This window comes from Salvelinus fontinalis, unplaced genomic scaffold, assembly GCF_029448725.1.
Source record: "Salvelinus fontinalis isolate EN_2023a unplaced genomic scaffold, ASM2944872v1 scaffold_0357, whole genome shotgun sequence".
In the NCBI taxonomy this organism is placed as follows: domain Eukaryota; kingdom Metazoa; phylum Chordata; class Actinopteri; order Salmoniformes; family Salmonidae; genus Salvelinus; species Salvelinus fontinalis.
The window spans coordinates 62,931-90,000 of NW_026600566.1; the positions used below are offsets into that span (position 1 = coordinate 62,931).

The 27,070-nt window shown below is 47.8% G+C and overlaps 1 protein-coding gene across 1 annotated transcript in view; it reads left to right on the forward strand.

Annotated features, from left to right (window-relative positions):
• LOC129845745 (carboxypeptidase E) overlaps nucleotides 1-27,070 on the forward strand; it is a 53,408-nt gene that overhangs the window by 15,347 nt on the left and 10,991 nt on the right. Inside the window, exons 5-6 of the mRNA XM_055913643.1 lie at nucleotides 5,793-5,910; nucleotides 12,117-12,299. Coding sequence (XP_055769618.1) covers nucleotides 5,793-5,910; nucleotides 12,117-12,299 — 301 coding nt within the window. The remainder of the gene's footprint in view (nucleotides 1-5,792; nucleotides 5,911-12,116; nucleotides 12,300-27,070) is intronic.

Here is a 27,070-nt window from a genome sequence, read left to right on the forward strand (position 1 = left end):
GGTAACACACCTGTCTGTCTGGTAACACACCTGTCTGTCTGGTAACACACCTGTCTGTCTGGTAGCACACCTGTCTGTCTGGTAACACACCTGTCTGTCTGGTAACACACCTGTCTGTTTGTCTGTCTGGTAGCACACCTGTCTGTCTGGTAACACACCTGTCTGTCTGTCTGTCTGGTAACACACCTGTCTGTCTGGTTTCACACCTGTCGGTCTGTCTGTCTGGAAACACACCTGTCTGTCTGGTAACACACCTGTCTGTCTGTCTGTCTGGTAACACACCTGTCTGTCTGGTAACACACCTGTCTGTCTGTCTGTCTGGTAACACACCTGTCTGTCTGGTAGCACACCTGTCTGTCTGGTAACACACCTGTCTGTCTGGTAACACACCTGTCTGTCTGGTAACACACCTGTCTGTCTGTCTGTCTGGTAACACACCTGTCTGTCTGGTAGCACACCTGTCTGTCTGGTAACACACCTGTCTGTCTGGTAGCACACCTGTCTGTCTGGTAACACACCTGTCTGTCTGTTAACACACCTGTCTGTCTGTTAACACACCTGTCTGTCTGGTAGCACACCTGTCTGTCTGGTAACACACCTGTCTGTCTGTCTGTCTGGTAACACACCTGTCTGTCTGGTTTCACACCTGTCGGTCTGTCTGTCTGGAAACACACCTGTCTGTCTGGTAACACACCTGTCTGTCTGTCTGTCTGGTAACACACCTGTCTGTCTGGTAACACACCTGTCTGTCTGTCTGTCTGGTAACACACCTGTCTGTCTGGTAGCACACCTGTCTGTCTGGTAACACACCTGTCTGTCTGGTAACACACCTGTCTGTCTGGTAACACACCTGTCTGTCTGTCTGTCTGGTAACACACCTGTCTGTCTGGTAGCACACCTGTCTGTCTGGTAACACACCTGTCTGTCTGGTAGCACACCTGTCTGTCTGGTAACACACCTGTCTGTCTGTTAACACACCTGTCTGTCTGTTAACACACCTGTCTGTCTGGTAGCACACCTGTCTGTCTGGTAACACACCTGTCTGTCTGTCTGTCTGGTAACACACCTGTCTGTCTGGTAACACACCTGTCTGTCTGGTAACACACCTGTCTGTCTGGTAACACCCAGCCATCTGTCTGTCTGGTAACACACCTGTCTGTCTGTCTGTCTGGTAACACCCAGCCATCTGTCTGTCTGTTAACACACCTGTCTGTCTGGTAACACACCTGTCTGTCTGTCTGTCTGTCTGTCTGTCTGTCTGTCTGTCTGTGTTGTCTCCAGCTGGCTCCAGAGACCAAGGCAGTGATCCTGTCTGTCTGTGTTGTCTCCAGTTAGCTCCAGAGACCAAGGCCGTGATCCTGTCTGTCTGTGTGTCTCCAGTTAGCTCCAGAGACCAAGGCCGTGATCCTGTCTGTCTGTGTGTCTCCAGTTAGCTCCAGAGACCAAGGCAGTGATCCTGTCTGTCTGTGTTGTCTCCAGTTAGCTCCAGAGACCAAGGCAGTGATCCTGTCTGTCTGTGTTGTCTCCAGCTGGCTCCAGAGACCAAGGCAGTGATCCTGTCTGTCTGTGTTGTCTCCAGCTGGCTCCAGAGACCAAGGCCGTGATCCTGTCTGTCTGTGTGTCTCCAGTTAGCTCCAGAAACCAAGGCAGTGATCCTGTCTGTCTGTGTTGTCTCCAGATGGCTCCAGAGACCAAGGCAGCGATCCTGTCTGTCTGTGTTGTCTCCAGTTAGCTCCAGAGACCAAGGCAGTGATCCTGTCTGTCTGTGTTGTCTCTAGCTAGCTCCAGAGACCAAGGCAGTGATCCTGTCTGTCTGTGTTGTCTCCAGCTAGCTCCAGAGACCAAGGCAGTGATCCTGTCTGTCTGTCTGTGTTGTCTCCAGCTATCTCCAGAGACAAAGGGAGTGATCCTGTCTGTCTGTGTTGTCTCCAGCTGGCTCCAGAGACCAAGGCAGTGATCCTGTCTGTCTGTGTTGTCTCCAGCTGGCTCCAGAGACCAAGGCAGTGATCCTGTCTGTCTGTGTTGTCTCCAGTTAGCTCCAGAGACCAAGGCAGTGATCCTGTCTGTCTGTGTTGTCTCCAGCTGGCTCCAGAGACCAAGGCAGTGATCCTGTCTGTCTGTGTTGTCTCTAACTGGCTCCAGAGACCAAGGCAGTGAACCTGTCTGTCTGTGTTGTCTCCAGCTAGCTCCAGAGACCAAGGCAGTGATCCTGTCGGTGTCTGTGTTGTCTCCAGCTGGCTCCAGAGACCAAGGCAGTGATCCTGTCTGTCTGTGTTGTCTCCAGTTAGCTCCAGAGACCAAGGCAGTGATCCTGTCTGTCTGTGTTGTCTCCAGCTGGCTCCAGAGACCAAGGCAGTGATCCTGTCTGTCTGTGTTGTCTCCAGTTAGCTCCAGAGACCAAGGCAGTGATCCTGTCTGTCTGTCTGTGTTGTCTCCAGCTGGCTCCAGAGACCAAGGCAGTGATCCTGTCTGTCTGTGTTGCCTCCAGTTAGCTCCAGAGACCAAGGCAGTGATCCTGTCTGTCTGTGTTGTCTCCAGCTGGCTCCAGAGACCAAGGCAGTGATCCTGTCTGTCTGTGTTGTCTCTAGCTGGCTCCAGAGACCAAGGCAGTGATCCTGTTTGTCTGTGTTGTCTCCAGTTAGCTCTAGAGACCAAGGCAGTGATCCTGTCTGTCTGTGTTGTCTCCAGCTGGCTCCAGAGACGAAGGCAGTGATCCTGTCTGTCTGTGTTGTCTCTAGCGAGCTCCAGAGACCAAGGCAGTGAACCTGTCTGTCTGTGTTGTCTCCAGCTAGCTCCAGAGGCCAAGGCAGTGATCCTGTTGGTGTCTGTGTTGTCTCCAGCTGGCTCCAGAGACCAAGGCAGTGATCCTGTCTGTCTGTGTTGTCTCCAGTTAGCTCCAGAGACCAAGGCAGTGATCCTGTCTGTCTGTGTTGTCTCCAGCTGGCTCCAGAGACCAAGGCAGTGATCCTGTCTGTCTGTGTTGTCTCCAGCTATCTCCAGAGACCAAGGCAGTGATCCTGTCTGTCTGTGTTGTCTCTAGCTGTGTCCAGAGACCAAGGCAGTGATCCTGTCTGTCTGCGTTGTCTCCAGCTGGCTCCAGAGACCAAGGCAGTGATCCTGTCTGTCTGCATTGTCTCCAGTTAGCTCCAGAGACCAAGGCAGTGATCCTGTCTGTCTGTGTTGTCTCCAGCTGGCTCCAGAGACCAAGGCAGTGATCCTGTCTGTCTGTCTGTGTTGTCTCCAGTTAGCTCCAGAGACCAAGGCAGTGATCCTGTCTGTCTGTGTTGTCTCCAGCTGGCTCCAGAGACCAAGGCAGTGATCCTGTCTGTCTGTGTTGTCTCCAGTTAGCTCCAGAGACCAAGGCAGTGATCCTGTCTGTCTGTGTTGTCTCTAGCTGGCTCCAGAGACCAAGGCAGTGATCCTGTCTGTCTGTGTTGTCTCCAGTTAGCTCCAGAGACCAAGGCAGTGATCCTGTCTGTCTGTCTGTGTTGTCTCCAGTTAGCTCCAGAGACAAAGGCAGTGATCCTGTCTGTCTGTGTTGTCTCCAGCTGGCTCCAGAGACCAAGGCAGTGATCCTGTCTGTCTGTCTGTGTTGTCTCCAGTTAGCTCCAGAGACCAAGGCAGTGATCCTGTCTGTCTGTGTTGTCTCCAGTTAGCTCCAGAGACCAAGGCAGTGATCCTGTCTGTCTGTGTTGTCTCCAGCTGGCTCCAGAGACCAAGGCAATGATCCTGTCTGTCTGTGTTGTCTCCAGTTAGCTCCAGAGACCAAGGCAGTGATCCTGTCTGTCTGTGTTGTCTCCAGTTAGCTCCAGAGACCAAGGCAGTGATCCTGTCTGTCTGTGTTGTCTCCAGTTAGCTCCAGAGACCAAGGCAGTGATCCTGTCTGTCTGTGTTGTCTCCAGTTAGCTCCAGAGACCAAGGCAGTGATCCTGTCTGTCTGTCTGTGTTGTCTCCAGTTAGCTCCAGAGACCAAGGCAGTGATCCTGTCTGTCTGTGTTGTCTCCAGTTAGCTCTAGAGACCAAGGCAGTGATCCTGTCTGTCTGTGTTGTCTCCAGCTGGCTCCAGAGACCAAGGCAGTGATCCTGTCTGTCTGTCTGTGTTGTCTCCAGCTGGCTCCAGAGACCAAGGCAGTGATCCTGTCTGTCTGTGTTGTCTCCAGTTAGCTCCAGAGACCAAGGCAGTGATCCTGTCTGTCTGTGTTGTCTCCAGTTAGCTCCAGAGACCAAAGCAGTGATCCTGTCTGTCTGTGTTGTCTCCAGTTAGCTCCAGAGACCAAGGCAGTGATCCTGTCTGTCTGTGTTGTCTCTAGCTGGCTCCAGAGACCAAGGCAGTGATCCTGTCTGTCTGTGTTGTCTCTAGCTGGCTCCAGAGACCAAGGCAGTGATCCTGTCTGTCTGTCTGTGTTGTCTCCAGTTAGCTCCAGAGACCAAGGCAGTGATCCTGTCTGTCTGTGTTGTCTCCAGTTAGCTCCAGAGACCAAGGCAGTGATCCTGTCTGTCTGTCTGTGTTGTCTCTAGTTAGCTCCAGAGACCAAGGCAGTGATCCTGTCTGTCTGTGTTGTCTCTAGCTGGCTCCAGAGACCAAGGCAGTGATCCTGTCTGTCTGTGTTGTCTCCAGCTGGCTCCAGAGACCAAGGCAGTGATCCTGTCTGTCTGTGTTGTCTCCAGTTAGCTCCAGAGACCAAGGCAGTGATCCTGTCTGTCTGTGTTGTCTCCAGTTAGCTCCAGAGACCAAGGCAGTGATCCTGTCTGTCTGTCTGTGTTGTCTCCAGTTAGCTCCAGAGACCAAGGCAGTGATCCTGTCTGTCTGTCTGTGTTGTCTCCAGTTAGCTCCAGAGACCAAGGCAGTGATCCTGTCTGTCTGTGTTGCCTCCAGTTAGCTCCAGAGACCAAGGCAGTGATCCTGTCTGTCTGTGTTGTCTCCAGTTAGCTCCAGAGACCAAGGCAGTGATCCTGTCTGTCTGTGTTGTCTCCAGTTAGCTCCAGAGACCAAGGCAGTGATCCTGTCTGTGTGTCTGTGTTGTCTCCAGTTAGCTCCAGAGACCAAGGCAGTGATCCTGTCTGTCTGTGTTGTCTCCAGTTAGCTCCAGAGACCAAGGCAGTGATCCTGTCTGTCTGTGTTGTCTCTAGCTGGCTCCAGAGACCAAGGCAGTGATCCTGTCTGTCTGTGTTGTGTCCAGCTGGCTCCAGAGACCAAGGCAGTGATCCTGTCTGTCTGTGTTGTCTCCAGTTAGCTCCAGAGACCAAGGCAGTGATCCTGTCTGTCTGTGTTGTCTCCAGTTAGCTCCAGAGACCAAGGCAGTGATCCTGTCTGTCTGTGTTGTCTCCAGTTAGCTCCAGAGACCAAGGCAGTGATCCTGTCTGTCTGTCTGTGTTGTCTCTAGTTAGCTCCAGAGACCAAGGCAGTGATCCTGTCTGTCTGTGTTGTCTCCAGTTAGCTCCAGAGACCAAGGCAGTGATCCTGTCTGTCTGTGTTGTCTCTAGCTGGCTCCAGAGACCAAGGCAGTGATCCTGTCTGTCTGTGTTGTCTCCAGTTAGCTCCAGAGACCAAGGCAGTGATCCTGTCTGTCTGTGTTGTCTCCAGTTAGCTCCAGAGACCAAGGCAGTGATCCTGTCTGTCTGTCTGTGTTGTCTCCAGTTAGCTCCAGAGACCAAGGCAGTGATCCTGTCTGTCTGTGTTGTCTCCAGTTAGCTCCAGAGACCAAGGCAGTGATCCTGTCTGTCTGTGTTGTCTCCAGTTAGCTCCAGAGACCAAGGCAGTGATCCTGTCTGTCTGTCTGTGTTGTCTCCAGTTAGCTCCAGAGACCAAGGCAGTGATCCGGTGGATAATGGAGATTCCGTTCGTCCTCTCAGCTAATCTGCACGGAGGAGATGTGGTGGCCAACTACCCCTACGACGAGACACGCAGCGGTAAACACACACACACACACCACGCTACACACACACACACACACACCACGCTACACACACACACACACCACGCTACACACACACACACACACACCACGCTACACACACACACACACACCACGCTACACACACACACACACACCACGCTACACACAAATACACACACCACGCTACACACAAATACACACACCACGCTACACACACACACACACACCACGCTACACACAAATACACACACCACGCTACACACACACACACACACCACGCTACACACAAATACACACACCACGCTACACACACACACACACACCACGCTACACACACACACACACACCACGCTACACACAAACACACACACACCACGCTACACACACACACACACACACCACGCTACACACAAACACACACACAGCAGCAGTAAACACACACACACCACGCTACACACAAACACACACACGCAGCGGTAAACACACACACACACACCACGCTACACACACACACACACCACGCTACACACAAACACACACACCACGCTACACACAAACACACACACCACGCTACACACAAATACACACACCACGCTACACACACACACACACACCACGCTACACACACACACACACACCACGCTACACACAAACACACACACACCACGCTACACACACACACACACACACCACGCTACACACAAACACACACACAGCAGCAGTAAACACACACACACCACGCTACACACAAATACACACACACAGCAGCAGTAAACACACACACACCACGCTACACACAAACACACACACCACGCTACACACAAATACACACACACAGCAGCAGTAAACACACACACACCACGCTACACACAAACACACACACGCAGCGGTAAACACACACACACACACCACGCTACACACACACACACACCACGCTACACACAAACACACACACCACGCTACACACAAATACACACACACACACACACACACACCACGCTACACACACACACACACACACCACGCTACACACAAACACACACACGCAGCAGTAAACACACACACACCACGCTACACACAAACACACACACAGCAGTAAACACACACACACACACACCACGCTACACACAAACACACACACAGCGGTAAAGACACACACACACACACCACGCTACACACAAATACACACACACCACGCTACACACAAACACACACACGCAGCAGTAAACACACACACACCACGCTACACACAAACACACACACAGCAGTAAACACACACACACACACACCACGCTACACACACACACACACACCACGCTACACACAAACACACACACGCAGCGGTAAAGACACACACAAGGCACCACGCTACACACAAATACACACACACACACACACACACCACGCTACACACACACACACACACCACGCTACACACAAATACACACACACACACACACACACCACGCTACACACACACACACACACCACGCTACACACAAATACACACACGCAGCAGTAAACACACACACACACACACACCACGCTACACACAAACACACACACGCAGCGGTAAAGACACACACAAGGCACCACGCTACACACAAATACACACACACACACACACACACCACGCTACACACACACACACACACCACGCTACACATAAATACACACACACACACACACCACGCTACACACACACACACACACCACGCTACACACACACACACACACGCAGCGGTAAACACACACACACACACACACCACGCTACACACACACACACACACCACGCTACACACAAATACACACACACACACACACACACACCACGCTACACACACACACACACACCACGCTACACACAAACACACACGCAGCGGTAAACACACACACACACACACACCACGCTACACACACACACACACACCACGCTACACACAAATACACACACACAGCGGTAAACACACACACACACACACACCACGCTACACACAAATACACACACACAGCGGTAAACACACACACACACACACACCACGCTACACACACACACACACACGCAGCGGTAAACACACACACACACACACACCACGCTACACACACACACACACACCACGCTACACACAAATACACACACACACACACACACACACACCACGCTACACACACACACACACACCACGCTACACACAAACACACACGCAGCGGTAAACACACACACACACACACACCACGCTACACACAAACACACACACACCACGCTACACACAAACACACACACAGCAGTAAACACACACACACACACCACGCTACACACAAACACACACACAGCAGTAAACACACACACACACACACACACACCACGCTACACACAAACACACACACAGCAGTAAACACACAAACACACACACACCACGCTACACACAAACACACACACAGCAGTAAACACACAAACACACACACACCACGCTACACACAAACACACACACAGCAGTAAACACACACACACACACACACCACGCTACACACAAACACACACACGCAGCGGTAAACACACACACACCACGCTACACACACACACACACACCACGCTACACACACACACACACACCACGCTACACACACACACACACACCACGCTACACACACACACACACACCACGCTACACACAAATACACACACCACGCTACACACACACACACACACCACGCTACACACACACACACACCACGCTACACACAAACACACACACACCACGCTACACACACACACACACACACCACGCTACACACAAACACACACACGCAGCGGTAAACACACACACACACACCACGCTACACACAAACACACACACCACGCTACACACAAATACACACACACACACACACACACACCACGCTACACACACACACACACACACCACGCTACACACAAACACACACACGCAGCAGTAAACACACACACACCACGCTACACACAAACACACACACACTACGCTACACACAAACACACACACAGCAGTAAACACACACACACACACACACCACGCTACACACAAACACACACACAGCGGTAAAGACACACACACACACACCACGCTACACACAAATACACACACACCACGCTACACACAAACACACACACAGCAGTAAACACACACACACACACACCACGCTACACACACACACACACACCACGCTACACACAAACACACACACGCAGCAGTAAACACACACACACCACGCTACACACAAACACACACACAGCAGTAAACACACACACACACACACCACGCTACACACACACACACACACCACGCTACACACAAACACACACACGCAGCAGTAAACACACACACACCACGCTACACACAAACACACACGCAGCGGTAAACACACACACACACACACCACGCTACACACACACACACACACCACGCTACACACAAACACACACACGCAGCGGTAAAGACACACACAAGGCACCACGCTACACACAAATACACACACACACACACACACACCACGCTACACACACACACACACACCACGCTACACACAAATACACACACACACACACACACACCACGCTACACACACACACACACACCACGCTACACACAAATACACACACGCAGCAGTAAACACACACACACACACACCACGCTACACACACACACACACACGCAGCGGTAAACACACACACACACACACACCACGCTACACACAAATACACACACACACACACACACACACCACGCTACACACACACACACACACCACGCTACACACAAACACACACACCACGCTACACACACACACACACACCACGCTACACACAAACACACACACACCACGCTACACACAAACACACACGCAGCGGTAAACACACACACACACACACACCACGCTACACACACACACACACACACCACGCTACACACAAATACACACACACAGCGGTAAACACACACACACACACACACCACGCTACACACAAATACACACACGCAGCGGTAAACACACACACCACGCTACACACAAACACACACACAGCAGTAAACACACACACACACACACACACACCACGCTACACACAAACACACACACAGCAGTAAACACACACACACACACACACACACCACGCTACACACAAATACACACACGCAGCGGTAAACACACACACACACACACCACGCTACACACAAACACACACACGCAGCGGTAAACACACACACACACACACCACGCTACACACAAATACACACACGCAGCGGTAAACACACACACACACACACCACGCTACACACAAATACACACACGCAGGATATAGTGTAGAGCATCATGGGATCATGATGTGAACCAGACATCTCCTACGGTATAGTGTAGAGCATCATGGGATATAGTGTAGAGCATCATGGTGTATAGTGTAGAGCATCATGGGATATAGTGTAGAGCATCATGGGATATAGTGTAGAGCATCATGGGATATAGTGTAGAGCATCATGGGATATAGTGTAGAGCATCATGGTGTATAGTGTAGAGCATCATGGGATATAGTGTAGAGCATCATGGGATCATGATGTGAACCAGACATCTCCTACGGTATAGTGTAGAGCATCATGGTGTATAGTGTAGAGCATCATGGTGTATAGTGTAGAGCATCATGGGATATAGTGTAGAGCATCATGGGATATAGTGTAGAGCATCATGGTGTATAGTGTAGAGCATCATGGGATATAGTGTAGAGCATCATGGTGTATAGTGTAGAGCATCATGGGATATAGTGTAGAGCATCATGGGATATAGTGTAGAGCATCATGGTGTATAGTGTAGAGCATCATGGGATATAGTGTAGAGCATCATGGTGTATAGTGTAGAGCATCATGGGATATAGTGTAGAGCATCATGGGATATAGTGTAGAGCATCATGGGATATAGTGTAGAGCATCATGGGATATAGTGTAGAGCATCATGGAATATAGTGTAGAGCATCATGGGATATAGTGTAGAGCATCATGGGATATAGTGTAGAGCATCATGGGATATAGTGTAGAGCATCATGGTGTATAGTGTAGAGCATCATGGGATATAGTGTAGAGCATCATGGGATATAGTGTAGAGCATCATGGGATATAGTGTAGAGCATCATGGGATATAGTGTAGAGCATCATGGGATATAGTGTAGAGCATCATGGGATATAGTGTAGAGCATCATGGGATATAGTGTAGAGCATCATGGGATATAGTGTAGAGCATCATGGGAACCAGACATGAAGCAGAGTAAAAGACACAAATATTAAACTTAAGAGTGGGAAGCATAGAAATAACACACATAGAACAGATCTACCTCTTCTTAGACTTTCTTTCAATGAGAATTACAGATCTATAACTCATATTTCTATGTGAATTTGGTCATGTCGCCCAAAAAGTGACATTTTGCCACTTGAAGTACAAATAAATTATCTCTCTCCCCCTCCCATCCTCTCTCTTCTCCATCCATCCATCCATCCACCCTCCCTCCCTCCCTCCCTCCCTCCCTCCCTCCCTCCCTCCCTCCCTCCCTCCCTCCCTCCCTCCTCCCTCTCCCTCCCTCCCTCCCCCCCCCTCCCTCCCTCCCTCCCTCCCTCCCTCCCTCCCTCCCTCCCTCCCCCCCTCCCTCCCTCCTCCCTCCCTCCCTCCCTCCCTCCCTCCCTCCCTCTCCCTCCCTCCCTCCCTCCCTCCCTCCCTCCCTCCTCCCTCCCTCCCTCCCTCCTCCCTCTCCCTCCCTCCCTTCCTTCCTCCCTCCCTCCCTCCCTCCTCCCTCTCCCTCCCCCTCTCCCTCCCTCCCTCCCTCCCTCCCTCCCTCCTCCCTCTCCCTCCTCTCCCTCCCTCCCTCCCCCTCTCTCCCTCCCTCCCTCCCTCCCTCCCTCCTCCCTCTCCCTCCCTCCCTCCCTCCCTCTCTCCCTCCCTCCCTCCCTCTCTCTCTCTCTCTCTCTCTCTCTCTCTCTCTCTCTCTCTCTCTCTCTCTCTCTCTCTCTCTCTCTCTCTCTCTCTCTCTCTCTCTCTCTCTCCCTCCCTCCCTCCCTCCTCCTCCCTCCCTCCCCCTCCCTCCCTCCCTCCCTCCCTCCCTCACTCACTCACTCACTCACTCACTCACTCACTCACTCACTCCCTCCCTCCCTCCCAACCCCCCCCTCCCTCCCTCCCTCCCTCCCCCCTCTCCCTCCCTCCAGGTTCGACCCATGAGTACAGTGCCAGTCCTGATGATATCACCTTCAAGTCTCTGGCGAAGTCCTACTCCCAGTTTAATCCAGTGATGTCAGACCCCAAGAGGGCTCCGTGCAGAAAGAACGACGATGACACCAGCTTCACCGACGGCATCACCAACGGAGGGGCCTGGTACAGCGTACCCGGAGGTAACAGTCAGACACTAGCTTCACCAACGGAGGGGCCTGGTACAGCGTACCCGGAGGTAACACAGACAGACACTAGCTTCACCTACAGAGGGGTCTGGTACAGCGTACCCGGAGGTAACACACAGACACTAGCTTCACCTACAGAGGGGTCTGGTACAGCGTACCCGGAGGTAACACACAGACACTAGCTTCACCTACAGAGGGGCCTGGTACAGCGTACCCAGAGGTAACACACAGAGAGACACTAGCTTCACCTACAGAGGGGTCTGGTACAGCGTACCCAGAGGTAACACACAGACAGACACTAGCTTCACCTACAGAGGGGTCTGGTACAGCGTACCCGGAGGTAACACACACAGACACTAGCTTCACCAACGGAGGGGTCTGGTACAGGAGGTAACACAGACAGACACTAGCTTCACCTACAGAGGGGCCTGGTACAGCGTACCCGGAGGTAACACACACACAGACACTAGCTTCACCTACAGAGGGACCTGGTACAGCGTACCCAGAGGTAACACACAGAGAGACACTAGCTTCACCTACAGAGGGGTCTGGTACAGCGTACCCGGAGGTAACACAGACAGACACTAGCTTCACCTACAGAGGGGTCTGGTACAGCGTACCCGGAGGTAACACAGACAGACACTAGCTTCACCTACAGAGGGGTCTGGTACAGCGTACCCGGAGGTAACAAAGAGAGACACTAGCTTCACCTACAGAGGGGTCTGGTACAGCGTACCCGGAGGTAACACACAGACACTAGCTTCACCTACAGAGGGGTCTGGTACAGCGTACCCGGAGGTAACACAGACAGACACTAGCTTCACCTACAGAGGGGTCTGGTACAGGAGGTAACACACAGAGAGACACTAGCTTCACCTACAGAGGGGTCTGGTACAGGAGGTAACACACAGAGAGACACTAGCTTCACCTACAGAGGGGCCTGGTACAGCGTACACAGAGGTAACACACAGACAGACACTAGCTTCACCTACAGAGGGGTCTGGTACAGCGTACCCAGAGGTAACACACAGACAGACACTAGCTTCACCTACAGAGGGGTCTGGTACAGCGTACCCAGAGGTAACACACAGACACTAGCTTCACCTACAGAGGGGTCTGGTACAGCGTACCCAGAGGTAACACACAGACACTAGCTTCACCTACAGAGGGGTCTGGTACAGCGTACCCGGAGGTAACACACACACAGACACTAGCTTCACCTACAGAGGGGTCTGGTACAGCGTACCCAGAGGTAACACACAGACACTAGCTTCACCTACAGAGGGGTCTGGTACAGCGTACCCAGAGGTAACACAGACAGACACTAGCTTCACCTACAGAGGGGTCTGGTACAGCGTACCCGGAGGTAACACACAGACACTAGCTTCACCTACAGAGGGGTCTGGTACAGCGTACCCGGAGGTAACACAGACAGACACTAGCTTCACCTACAGAGGGGTCTGGTACAGGAGGTAACACACAGAGAGACACTAGCTTCACCTACAGAGGGGTCTGGTACAGGAGGTAACACACAGAGAGACACTAGCTTCACCTACAGAGGGGCCTGGTACAGCGTACACAGAGGTAACACACAGACAGACACTAGCTTCACCTACAGAGGGGTCTGGTACAGCGTACCCAGAGGTAACACACAGACACTAGCTTCACCTACAGAGGGGTCTGGTACAGCGTACCCAGAGGTAACACACAGACACTAGCTTCACCTACAGAGGGGTCTGGTACAGCGTACCCAGAGATAACACACAGACACTAGCTTCACCTACAGAGGGGTCTGGTACAGCGTACCCGGAGGTAACACACACACAGACACTGGCTTCACCTACAGAGGGGTCTGGTACAGCGTACCCAGAGGTAACACACAGACACTAGCTTCACCTACAGAGGGGTCTGGTACAGCGTACCCGGAGGTAACACAGACAGACACTAGCTTCACCTACAGAGGGGTCTGGTACAGCGTACCCGGAGGTAACACAGACAGACACTAGCTTCACCAACGGAGTAGTTTACCTGTGTAGTGTTCTCAGTAGGTTACCTGTGTAGTCTCAGTAGGTTACCTGTGTAGTGTAGTAGTCTCAGTAGGTTACCTGTGTAGTGTAGTAGTCTCAGTAGGTTACCTGTGTAGTGTAGTAGTCTCAGTAGTTTACCTGTGTAGTGTAGTAGGTTACCTGTGTAGTGTAGTAGTCTCAGTAGGTTACCTGTGTAGTGTAGTAGTCTCAGTAGGTTACCTGTGTAGTGTAGTAGTCTCAGTAGGTTACCTGTGTAGTGTAGTAGTCTCAGTAGGTTACCTGTGTAGTCTCAGTAGGTTACCTGTGTAGTGTAGTAGTCTCAGTAGTTTACCTGTGTAGTGTAGTAGGTTACCTGTGTAGTGTAGTAGTCTCAGTAGGTTACCTGTGTAGTGTAGTAGTCTCAGTAGGTTACCTGTGTAGTGTAGTAGTCTCAGTAGGTTACCTGTGTAGTGTAGTAGTCTCAGTAGGTTACCTGTGTAGTGTAGTAGTCTCAGTAGGTTACCTGTGTAGTGTAGTAGTCTCAGTAGTTTACCTGTGTAGTCTCAGTAGGTTACCTGTGTAGTCTCAGTAGGTTATCTGTGTAGTGTAGTAGTCTCAGTAGGTTACCTGTGTAGTCTCAGTAGGTTACCTGTGTAGTGTAGTAGTCTCAGTAGGTTACCTGTGTAGTGTAGTAGTCTCAGTAGGTTACCTGTGTAGTGTAGTAGTCTCAGTAGGTTACCTGTGTAGTGTAGTAGTCTCAGTAGGTTACCTGTGTAGTGTAGTAGTCTCAGTAGGTTACCTGTGTAGTGTAGTAGTCTCAGTAGGTTACCTGTGTAGTGTAGTAGTCTCAGTAGGTTACCTGTGTAGTGTAGTAGTCTCAGTAGGTTACCTGTGTAGTGTAGTAGTCTCAGTAGTTTACCTGTGTAGTCTCAGTAGGTTACCTGTGTAGTCTCAGTAGGTTATCTGTGTAGTGTAGTAGTCTCAGTAGGTTACCTGTGTAGTCTCAGTAGGTTACCTGTGTAGTGTAGTAGTCTCAGTAGGTTACTTGTGTAGTGTAGTAGTCTCAGTAGGTTACCTGTGTAGTGTAGTAGTCTCAGTAGGTTACCTGTGTAGTGTAGTAGTCTCAGTAGGTTACCTGTGTAGTGTAGTCTCAGTAGGTTACCTGTGTAGTGTAGTAGTCTCAGTATGTTACCTGTGTAGTGTAGTAGTCTCAGTAGGTTACCTGTGTAGTCTCAGTAGTTTACCTGTGTAGTGTAGTAGTCTCAGTAGGTTACCTGTGTAGTGTAGTAGTCTCAGTAGGTTACCTGTGTAGTGTAGTAGGTTACCTGTGTAGTGTAGTAGTCTCAGTAGGTTACCTGTGTAGTGTAGTAGTCTCAGTAGGTTACCTGTGTAGTGTAGTAGGTTACCTGTGTAGTGTAGTAGTCTCAGTAGTTTACCTGTGTAGTCTCAGGAGGTTACCTGTGTAGTGTAGTAGTCTCAGTAGGTTATCTGTGTAGTCTCAGTAGGTTACCTGTGTAGTGTAGTAGTCTCAGTAGTTTACCTGTGTAGTGTAGTAGGTTACCTGTGTAGTGTAGTAGTCTCAGTAGGTTACCTGTGTAGTGTAGTAGTCTCAGTAGGTTACCTGTGTAGTGTAGTAGTCTCAGTAGGTTACCTGTGTAGTGTAGTAGTCTCAGTAGGTTACCTGTGTAGTCTCAGTAGGTTACCTGTGTAGTGTAGTAGTCTCAGTAGTTTGCCTGTGTAGTGTAGTAGGTTACCTGTGTAGTGTAGTAGTCTCAGTAGGTTACCTGTGTAGTGTAGTAGTCTCAGTAGGTTACCTGTGTAGTGTAGTAGTCTCAGTAGGTTACCTGTGTAGTGTAGTAGGTTACCTGTGTAGTGTAGTAGTCTCAGTAGGTTACCTTTGTAGTGTAGTAGTCTCAGTAGGTTACCTGTGTAGTGTAGCAGTCTCAGTAGGTTACCTGTGTAGTGTAGTAGTCTCAGTAGGTTACCTGTGTAGTCTCAGTAGGTTACCTGTGTAGTGTAGTAGGTTACCTGTGTAGTCTCAGTAGTTTACCTGTGTAGTGTAGTAGGTTACCTGTGTAGTGTAGTAGTCTCAGTAGGTTACCTGTGTAGTGTAGTAGTCTCAGTAGGTTACCTGTGTAGTGCAGTAGTCTCAGTAGGTTACCTGTGTAGTCTCAGTAGGTTACCTGTGTAGTGTAGTAGTCTCAGTAGGTTACCTGTGTAGTGTAGTAGTCTCAGTAGGTTACCTGTGTAGTGTAGTAGTCTCAGTAGGTTACCTGTGTAGTGTAGTAGTCTCAGTAGGTTACCTGTGTAGTGTAGTAGTCTCAGTAGGTTACCTGTGTAGTCTCAGTAGGTTACCTGTGTAGTGTAGTAGTCTCAGTAGTTTACCTGTGTAGTGTAGTAGGTTACCTGTGTAGTGTAGTAGTCTCAGTAGGTTACCTGTGTAGTGTAGTAGTCTCAGTAGGTTACCTGTGTAGTGTAGTAGTCTCAGTAGGTTACCTGTGTAGTGTAGTAGTCTCAGTAGGTTACCTGTGTAGTGTAGTAGTCTCAGTAGGTTACCTGTGTAGTGTAGTAGTCTCAGTAGGTTACCTGTGTAGTCTCAGTAGGTTACCTGTGTAGTGTAGTAGTCTCAGTAGGTTACTTGTGTAGTGTAGTAGTCTCAGTAGGTTACCTGTGTAGTGTAGTAGTCTCAGTAGGTTACCTGTGTAGTGTAGTAGTCTCAGTAGTTTACCTGTGTAGTGTAGTCTCAGTAGGTTACCTGTGTAGTGTAGTAGTCTCAGTATGTTACCTGTGTAGTGTAGTAGTCTCAGTAGGTTACCTGTGTAGTCTCAGTAGTTTACCTGTGTAGTGTAGTAGTCTCAGTAGGTTACCTGTGTAGTGTAGTAGTCTCAGTAGGTTACCTGTGTAGTGTAGTAGGTTACCTGTGTAGTGTAGTAGTCTCAGTAGGTTACCTGTGTAGTGTAGTAGTCTCAGTAGGTTACCTGTGTAGTGTAGTAGGTTACCTGTGTAGTGTAGTAGTCTCAGTAGTTTACCTGTGTAGTCTCAGTAGGTTACCTGTGTAGTGTAGTAGTCTCAGTAGGTTATCTGTGTAGTCTCAGTAGGTTACCTGTGTAGTGTAGTAGTCTCAGTAGTTTACCTGTGTAGTGTAGTAGGTTACCTGTGTAGTGTAGTAGTCTCAGTAGGTTACCTGTGTAGTGTAGTAGTCTCAGTAGGTTACCTGTGTAGTGTAGTAGTCTCAGTAGGTTACCTGTGTAGTGTAGTAGTCTCAGTAGGTTACCTGTGTAGTCTCAGTAGGTTACCTGTGTAGTGTAGTAGTCTCAGTAGTTTGCCTGTGTAGTGTAGTAGGTTACCTGTGTAGTGTAGTAGTCTCAGTAGGTTACCTGTGTAGTGTAGTAGTCTCAGTAGGTTACCTGTGTAGTGTAGTAGTCTCAGTAGGTTACCTGTGTAGTGTAGTAGGTTACCTGTGTAGTGTAGTAGTCTCAGTAGGTTACCTGTGTAGTGTAGTAGTCTCAGTAGGTTACCTGTGTAGTGTAGCAGTCTCAGTAGGTTACCTGTGTAGTGTAGTAGTCTCAGTAGGTTACCTGTGTAGTCTCAGTAGGTTACCTGTGTAGTGTAGTAGGTTACCTGTGTAGTCTCAGTAGTTTACCTGTGTAGTGTAGTAGGTTACCTGTGTAGTGTAGTAGTCTCAGTAGGTTACCTGTGTAGTGTAGTAGTCTCAGTAGGTTACCTGTGTAGTGCAGTAGTCTCAGTAGGTTACCTGTGTAGTCTCAGTAGGTTACCTGTGTAGTGTAGTAGTCTCAGTAGGTTACCTGTGTAGTGTAGTAGTCTCAGTAGGTTACCTGTGTAGTGTAGTAGTGTCAGTAGGTTACCTGTGTAGTGTAGTAGTCTCAGTAGGTTACCTGTGTAGTCTCAGTAGGTTACCTGTGTAGTCTCAGTAGGTTATCTGTGTAGTGTAGTAGTCTCAGTAGGTTACCTGTGTAGTCTCAGTAGGTTACCTGTGTAGTGTAGTAGTCTCAGTAGGTTACCTGTGTAGTGTAGTAGTCTCAGTAGGTTACCTGTGTAGTGTAGTAGTCTCAGTAGGTTACCTGTGTAGTGTAGTAGTCTCAGTAGGTTACCTGTGTAGTGTAGTCTCAGTAGGTTACCTGTGTAGTGTAGTAGTCTCAGTAGGTTACCTGTGTAGTGTAGTAGTCTCAGTAGGTTACCTGTGTAGTGTAGTAGTCTCAGTAGGTTACCTGTGTAGTGTAGTAGTCTCAGTAGGTTACCTGTGCAGTGTAGTAGTCTCAGTAGTTTACCTGTGTAGTCTCAGTAGGTTACCTGTGTAGTCTCAGTAGGTTATCTGTGTAGTGTAGTAGTCTCAGTAGGTTACCTGTGTAGTCTCAGTAGGTTACCTGTGTAGTGTAGTAGTCTCAGTAGGTTACTTGTGTAGTGTAGTAGTCTCAGTAGGTTACCTGTGTAGTGTAGTAGTCTCAGTAGGTTACCTGTGTAGTCTCAGTAGTTTACCTGTGTAGTGTAGTAGTCTCAGTAGGTTACCTGTGTAGTGTAGTAGTCTCAGTAGGTTACCTGTGTAGTGTAGTAGTCTCAGTAGGTTACCTGTGTAGTGTAGTCTCAGTAGGTTACCTGTGTAGTGTAGTAGTCTCAGTATGTTACCTGTGTAGTGTAGTAGTCTCAGTAGGTTACCTGTGTAGTCTCAGTAGTTTACCTGTGTAGTGTAGTAGTCTCAGTAGGTTACCTGTGTAGTGTAGTAGTCTCAGTAGGTTACCTGTGTAGTGTAGTAGGTTACCTGTGTAGTGTAGTAGTCTCAGTAGGTTACCTGTGTAGTGTAGTAGTCTCAGTAGGTTACCTGTGTAGTGTAGTAGGTTACCTGTGTAGTGTAGTAGTCTCAGTAGGTTATCTGTGTAGTCTCAGTAGTTTACCTGTGTAGTGTAGTAGTCTCAGTAGTTTACCTGTGTAGTGTAGTAGGTTACCTGTGTAGTGTAGTAGTCTCAGTAGGTTACCTGTGTAGTTTAGTAGTCTCAGTAGGTTACCTGTGTAGTGTAGTAGTCTCAGTAGGTTACCTGTGTAGTGTAGTAGGTTACCTGTGTAGTGTAGTAGTCTCAGTAGGTTACCTGTGTAGTGTAGTAGTCTCAGTAGGTTACCTGTGTAGTGTAGCAGTCTCAGTAGGTTACCTGTGTAGTGTAGTAGTCTCAGTAGGTTACCTGTGTAGTCTCAGTAGGTTACCTGTGTAGTGTAGTAGGTTACCTGTGTAGTCTCAGTAGGTTACCTGTGTAGTGTAGTAGGTTACCTGTGTAGTGTAGTAGTCTCAGTAGGTTACCTGTGTAGTGTAGTAGTCTCAGTAGGTTACCTGTGTAGTGCAGTAGGTTACCTGTGTAGTGTAGTAGTCTCAGTAGGTTACCTGTGTAGTGTAGTAGTCTCAGTAGGTTACCTGTGTAGTGTAGTAGTCTCAGTAGTTTACCTGTGTAGTCTCAGTAGGTTACCTGTTTAGTCTCAGTAGGTTATCTGTGTAGTGTAGTAGTCTCAGTAGGTTACCTGTGTAGTCTCAGTAGGTTACCTGTGTAGTGTAGTAGTCTCAGTAGGTTACCTGTGTAGTGTAGTAGGTTACCTGTGTAGTGTAGTAGTCTCAGTAGTTTACCTGTGTAGTCTCAGTAGGTTACCTGTGTAGTGTAGTAGTCTCAGTAGGTTATCTGTGTAGTCTCAGTAGGTTACCTGTGTAGTGTAGTAGTCTCAGTAGTTTACCTGTGTAGTGTAGTAGGTTACCTGTGTAGTGTAGTAGTCTCAGTAGGTTACCTGTGTAGTGTAGTAGTCTCAGTAGGTTACCTGTGTAGTGTAGTAGTCTCAGTAGGTTACCTGTGTAGTGTAGTAGTCTCAGTAGGTTACCTGTGTAGTCTCAGTAGGTTACCTGTGTAGTGTAGTAGTCTCAGTAGTTTGCCTGTGTAGTGTAGTAGGTTACCTGTGTAGTGTAGTAGTCTCAGTAGGTTACCTGTGTAGTGTAGTAGTCTCAGTAGGTTACCTGTGTAGTGTAGTAGTCTCAGTAGGTTACCTGTGTAGTGTAGTAGGTTACCTGTGTAGTGTAGTAGTCTCAGTAGGTTACCTGTGTAGTGTAGTAGTCTCAGTAGGTTACCTGTGTAGTGTAGCAGTCTCAGTAGGTTACCTGTGTAGTGTAGTAGTCTCAGTAGGTTACCTGTGTAGTCTCAGTAGGTTACCTGTGTAGTGTAGTAGGTTACCTGTGTAGTCTCAGTAGTTTACCTGTGTAGTGTAGTAGGTTACCTGTGTAGTGTAGTAGTCTCAGTAGGTTTCCTGTGTAGTGTAGTAGTCTCAGTAGGTTACCTGTGTAGTGCAGTAGTCTCAGTTGGTTACCTGTGTAGTCTCAGTAGGTTACCTGTGTAGTGTAGTAGTCTCAGTAGGTTACCTGTGTAGTGTAGTAGTCTCAGTAGGTTACCTGTGTAGTGTATTAGTCTCAGTAGGTTACCTGTGTAGTGTAGTAGTCTCAGTAGGTTACCTGTGTAGTGTAGTAGTCTCAGTAGGTTACCTGTGTAGTCTCAGTAGGTTACCTGTGTAGTGTAGTAGTCTCAGTAGTTTACCTGTGTAGTGTAGTAGTTTACCTGTGTAGTGTAGTAGTCTCAGTAGGTTACCTGTGTAGTGTAGTAGTCTCAGTAGGTTACCTGTGTAGTGTAGTAGTCTCAGTAGGTTACCTGTGTAGTGTAGTAGTCTCAGTAGGTTACCTGTGTAGTGTAGTAGTCTCAGTAGGTTACCTGTGTAGTGTAGTAGTCTCAGTAGTTTACCTGTGTAGTCTCAGTAGGTTACCTGTGTAGTCTCAGTAGGTTATCTGTGTAGTGTAGTAGTCTCAGTAGGTTACCTGTGTAGTCTCAGTAGGTTACCTGTGTAGTGTAGTAGTCTCAGTAGGTTACCTGTGTAGTGTAGTAGTCTCAGTAGGTTACCTGTGTAGTGTAGTAGTCTCAGTAGGTTACCTGTGTAGTGTAGTAGTCTCAGTAGGTTACCTGTGTAGTGTAGTCTCAGTAGGTTACCTGTGTAGTGTAGTAGTCTCAGTAGGTTACCTGTGTAGTGTAGTAGTCTCAGTAGGTTACCTGTGTAGTGTAGTAGTCTCAGTAGGTTACCTGTGTAGTGTAGTCTCAGTAGGTTACCTGTGTAGTGTAGTAGTCTCAGTATGTTACCTGTGTAGTGTAGTAGTCTCAGTAGGTTACCTGTGTAGTCTCAGTAGTTTACCTGTGTAGTGTAGTAGTCTCAGTAGGTTACCTGTGTAGTGTAGTAGTCTCAGTAGGTTACCTGTGCAGTGTAGTAGTCTCAGTAGTTTACCTGTGTAGTCTCAGTAGGTTACCTGTGTAGTCTCAGTAGGTTATCTGTGTAGTGTAGTAGTCTCAGTAGGTTACCTGTGTAGTCTCAGTAGGTTACCTGTGTAGTGTAGTAGTCTCAGTAGGTTACTTGTGTAGTGTAGTAGTCTCAGTAGGTTACCTGTGTAGTGTAGTAGTCTCAGTAGGTTACCTGTGTAGTGTAGTAGTCTCAGTAGGTTACCTGTGTAGTGTAGTAGTCTCAGTAGGTTACCTGTGTAGTGTAGTAGTCTCAGTAGGTTACCTGTGTAGTCTCAGTAGGTTACCTGTGTAGTGTAGTAGTCTCAGTAGTTTGCCTGTGTAGTGTAGTAGGTTACCTGTGTAGTGTAGTAGTCTCAGTAGGTTACCTGTGTAGTGTAGTAGTCTCAGTAGGTTACCTGTGTAGTGTAGTAGTCTCAGTAGGTTACCTGTGTAGTGTAGTAGGTTACCTGTGTAGTGTAGTAGTCTCAGTAGGTTACCTGTGTAGTGTAGTAGTCTCAGTAGGTTACCTGTGTAGTGTAGCAGTCTCAGTAGGTTACCTGTGTAGTGTAGTAGTCTCAGTAGGTTACCTGTGTAGTCTCAGTAGGTTACCTGTGTAGTGTAGTAGGTTACCTGTGTAGTCTCAGTAGTTTACCTGTGTAGTGTAGTAGGTTACCTGTGTAGTGTAGTAGTCTCAGTAGGTTACCTGTGTAGTGTAGTAGTCTCAGTAGGTTACCTGTGTAGTGCAGTAGTCTCAGTAGGTTACCTGTGTAGTCTCAGTAGGTTACCTGTGTAGTGTAGTAGTCTCAGTAGGTTACCTGTGTAGTGTAGTAGTCTCAGTAGGTTACCTGTGTAGTGTAGTAGTGTCAGTAGGTTACCTGTGTAGTGTAGTAGTCTCAGTAGGTTACCTGTGTAGTGTAGTAGTCTCAGTAGGTTACCTGTGTAGTCTCAGTAGGTTACCTGTGTAGTGTAGTAGTCTCAGTAGTTTACCTGTGTAGTGTAGTAGGTTACCTGTGTAGTGTAGTAGTCTCAGTAGGTTACCTGTGTAGTGTAGTAGTCTCAGTAGGTTACCTGTGTAGTGTAGTAGTCTCAGTAGGTTACCTGTGTAGTGTAGTAGTCTCAGTAGGTTACCTGTGTAGTGTAGTAGTCTCAGTAGGTTACCTGTGTAGTGTAGTAGTCTCAGTAGTTTACCTGTGTAGTCTCAGTAGGTTACCTGTGTAGTCTCAGTAGGTTATCTGTGTAGTGTAGTAGTCTCAGTAGGTTACCTGTGTAGTCTCAGTAGGTTACCTGTGTAGTGTAGTAGTCTCAGTAGGTTACCTGTGTAGTGTAGTAGTCTCAGTAGGTTACCTGTGTAGTGTAGTAGTCTCAGTAGGTTACCTGTGTAGTGTAGTAGTCTCAGTAGGTTACCTGTGTAGTGTAGTCTCAGTAGGTTACCTGTGTAGTGTAGTAGTCTCAGTAGGTTACCTGTGTAGTGTAGTAGTCTCAGTAGGTTACCTGTGTAGTGTAGTAGTCTCAGTAGGTTACCTGTGTAGTGTAGTAGTCTCAGTAGGTTACCTGTGCAGTGTAGTAGTCTCAGTAGTTTACCTGTGTAGTCTCAGTAGGTTACCTGTGTAGTCTCAGTAGGTTATCTGTGTAGTGTAGTAGTCTCAGTAGGTTACCTGTGTAGTCTCAGTAGGTTACCTGTGTAGTGTAGTAGTCTCAGTAGGTTACTTGTGTAGTGTAGTAGTCTCAGTAGGTTACCTGTGTAGTGTAGTAGTCTCAGTAGGTTACCTGTGTAGTCTCAGTAGTTTACCTGTGTAGTGTAGTAGTCTCAGTAGGTTACCTGTGTAGTGTAGTAGTCTCAGTAGGTTACCTGTGTAGTGTAGTAGTCTCAGTAGGTTACCTGTGTAGTGTAGTCTCAGTAGGTTACCTGTGTAGTGTAGTAGTCTCAGTATGTTACCTGTGTAGTGTAGTAGTCTCAGTAGGTTACCTGTGTAGTCTCAGTAGTTTACCTGTGTAGTGTAGTAGTCTCAGTAGGTTACCTGTGTAGTGTAGTAGTCTCAGTAGGTTACCTGTGTAGTGTAGTAGGTTACCTGTGTAGTGTAGTAGTCTCAGTAGGTTACCTGTGTAGTGTAGTAGTCTCAGTAGGTTACCTGTGTAGTGTAGTAGGTTACCTGTGTAGTGTAGTAGTCTCAGTAGGTTATCTGTGTAGTCTCAGTAGTTTACCTGTGTAGTGTAGTAGTCTCAGTAGTTTACCTGTGTAGTGTAGTAGGTTACCTGTGTAGTGTAGTAGTCTCAGTAGGTTACCTGTGTAGTTTAGTAGTCTCAGTAGGTTACCTGTGTAGTGTAGTAGTCTCAGTAGGTTACCTGTGTAGTGTAGTAGGTTACCTGTGTAGTGTAGTAGTCTCAGTAGGTTACCTGTGTAGTGTAGTAGTCTCAGTAGGTTACCTGTGTAGTGTAGCAGTCTCAGTAGGTTACCTGTGTAGTGTAGTAGTCTCAGTAGGTTACCTGTGTAGTCTCAGTAGGTTACCTGTGTAGTGTAGTAGGTTACCTGTGTAGTCTCAGTAGGTTACCTGTGTAGTGTAGTAGGTTACCTGTGTAGTGTAGTAGTCTCAGTAGGTTACCTGTGTAGTGTAGTAGTCTCAGTAGGTTACCTGTGTAGTGCAGTAGGTTACCTGTGTAGTGTAGTAGTCTCAGTAGGTTACCTGTGTAGTGTAGTAGTCTCAGTAGGTTACCTGTGTAGTGTAGTAGTCTCAGTAGTTTACCTGTGTAGTCTCAGTAGGTTACCTGTTTAGTCTCAGTAGGTTATCTGTGTAGTGTAGTAGTCTCAGTAGGTTACCTGTGTAGTCTCAGTAGGTTACCTGTGTAGTGTAGTAGTCTCAGTAGGTTACCTGTGTAGTGTAGTAGGTTACCTGTGTAGTGTAGTAGTCTCAGTAGTTTACCTGTGTAGTCTCAGTAGGTTACCTGTGTAGTGTAGTAGTCTCAGTAGGTTATCTGTGTAGTCTCAGTAGGTTACCTGTGTAGTGTAGTAGTCTCAGTAGTTTACCTGTGTAGTGTAGTAGGTTACCTGTGTAGTGTAGTAGTCTCAGTAGGTTACCTGTGTAGTGTAGTAGTCTCAGTAGGTTACCTGTGTAGTGTAGTAGTCTCAGTAGGTTACCTGTGTAGTGTAGTAGTCTCAGTAGGTTACCTGTGTAGTCTCAGTAGGTTACCTGTGTAGTGTAGTAGTCTCAGTAGTTTGCCTGTGTAGTGTAGTAGGTTACCTGTGTAGTGTAGTAGTCTCAGTAGGTTACCTGTGTAGTGTAGTAGTCTCAGTAGGTTACCTGTGTAGTGTAGTAGTCTCAGTAGGTTACCTGTGTAGTGTAGTAGGTTACCTGTGTAGTGTAGTAGTCTCAGTAGGTTACCTGTGTAGTGTAGTAGTCTCAGTAGGTTACCTGTGTAGTGTAGCAGTCTCAGTAGGTTACCTGTGTAGTGTAGTAGTCTCAGTAGGTTACCTGTGTAGTCTCAGTAGGTTACCTGTGTAGTGTAGTAGGTTACCTGTGTAGTCTCAGTAGTTTACCTGTGTAGTGTAGTAGGTTACCTGTGTAGTGTAGTAGTCTCAGTAGGTTTCCTGTGTAGTGTAGTAGTCTCAGTAGGTTACCTGTGTAGTGCAGTAGTCTCAGTTGGTTACCTGTGTAGTCTCAGTAGGTTACCTGTGTAGTGTAGTAGTCTCAGTAGGTTACCTGTGTAGTGTAGTAGTCTCAGTAGGTTACCTGTGTAGTGTATTAGTCTCAGTAGGTTACCTGTGTAGTGTAGTAGTCTCAGTAGGTTACCTGTGTAGTGTAGTAGTCTCAGTAGGTTACCTGTGTAGTCTCAGTAGGTTACCTGTGTAGTGTAGTAGTCTCAGTAGTTTACCTGTGTAGTGTAGTAGTTTACCTGTGTAGTGTAGTAGTCTCAGTAGGTTACCTGTGTAGTGTAGTAGTCTCAGTAGGTTACCTGTGTAGTGTAGTAGTCTCAGTAGGTTACCTGTGTAGTGTAGTAGTCTCAGTAGGTTACCTGTGTAGTGTAGTAGTCTCAGTAGGTTACCTGTGTAGTGTAGTAGTCTCAGTAGTTTACCTGTGTAGTCTCAGTAGGTTACCTGTGTAGTCTCAGTAGGTTATCTGTGTAGTGTAGTAGTCTCAGTAGGTTACCTGTGTAGTCTCAGTAGGTTACCTGTGTAGTGTAGTAGTCTCAGTAGGTTACCTGTGTAGTGTAGTAGTCTCAGTAGGTTACCTGTGTAGTGTAGTAGTCTCAGTAGGTTACCTGTGTAGTGTAGTAGTCTCAGTAGGTTACCTGTGTAGTGTAGTCTCAGTAGGTTACCTGTGTAGTGTAGTAGTCTCAGTAGGTTACCTGTGTAGTGTAGTAGTCTCAGTAGGTTACCTGTGTAGTGTAGTAGTCTCAGTAGGTTACCTGTGTAGTGTAGTCTCAGTAGGTTACCTGTGTAGTGTAGTAGTCTCAGTATGTTACCTGTGTAGTGTAGTAGTCTCAGTAGGTTACCTGTGTAGTCTCAGTAGTTTACCTGTGTAGTGTAGTAGTCTCAGTAGGTTACCTGTGTAGTGTAGTAGTCTCAGTAGGTTACCTGTGCAGTGTAGTAGTCTCAGTAGTTTACCTGTGTAGTCTCAGTAGGTTACCTGTGTAGTCTCAGTAGGTTATCTGTGTAGTGTAGTAGTCTCAGTAGGTTACCTGTGTAGTCTCAGTAGGTTACCTGTGTAGTGTAGTAGTCTCAGTAGGTTACTTGTGTAGTGTAGTAGTCTCAGTAGGTTACCTGTGTAGTGTAGTAGTCTCAGTAGGTTACCTGTGTAGTGTAGTAGTCTCAGTAGGTTACCTGTGTAGTGTAGTCTCAGTAGGTTACCTGTGTAGTGTAGTAGTCTCAGTATGTTACCTGTGTAGTGTAGTAGTCTCAGTAGGTTACCTGTGTAGTCTCAGTAGTTTACCTGTGTAGTGTAGTAGTCTCAGTAGGTTACCTGTGTAGTGTAGTAGTCTCAGTAGGTTACCTGTGTAGTGTAGTAGGTTACCTGTGTAGTGTAGTAGTCTCAGTAGGTTACCTGTGTAGTGTAGTAGTCTCAGTAGGTTACCTGTGTAGTGTAGTAGGTTACCTGTGTAGTGTAGTAGTCTCAGTAGTTTACCTGTGTAGTCTCAGTAGGTTACCTGTGTAGTGTAGTAGTCTCAGTAGGTTATCTGTGTAGTCTCAGTAGGTTACCTGTGTAGTGTAGTAGTCTCAGTAGTTTACCTGTGTAGTGTAGTAGGTTACCTGTGTAGTGTAGTAGTCTCAGTAGGTTACCTGTGTAGTGTAGTAGTCTCAGTAGGTTACCTGTGTAGTGTAGTAGTCTCAGTAGGTTACCTGTGTAGTGTAGTAGTCTCAGTAGGTTACCTGTGTAGTCTCAGGAGGTTACCTGTGTAGTGTAGTAGTCTCAGTAGTTTGCCTGTGTAGTGTAGTAGGTTACCTGTGTAGTGTAGTAGTCTCAGT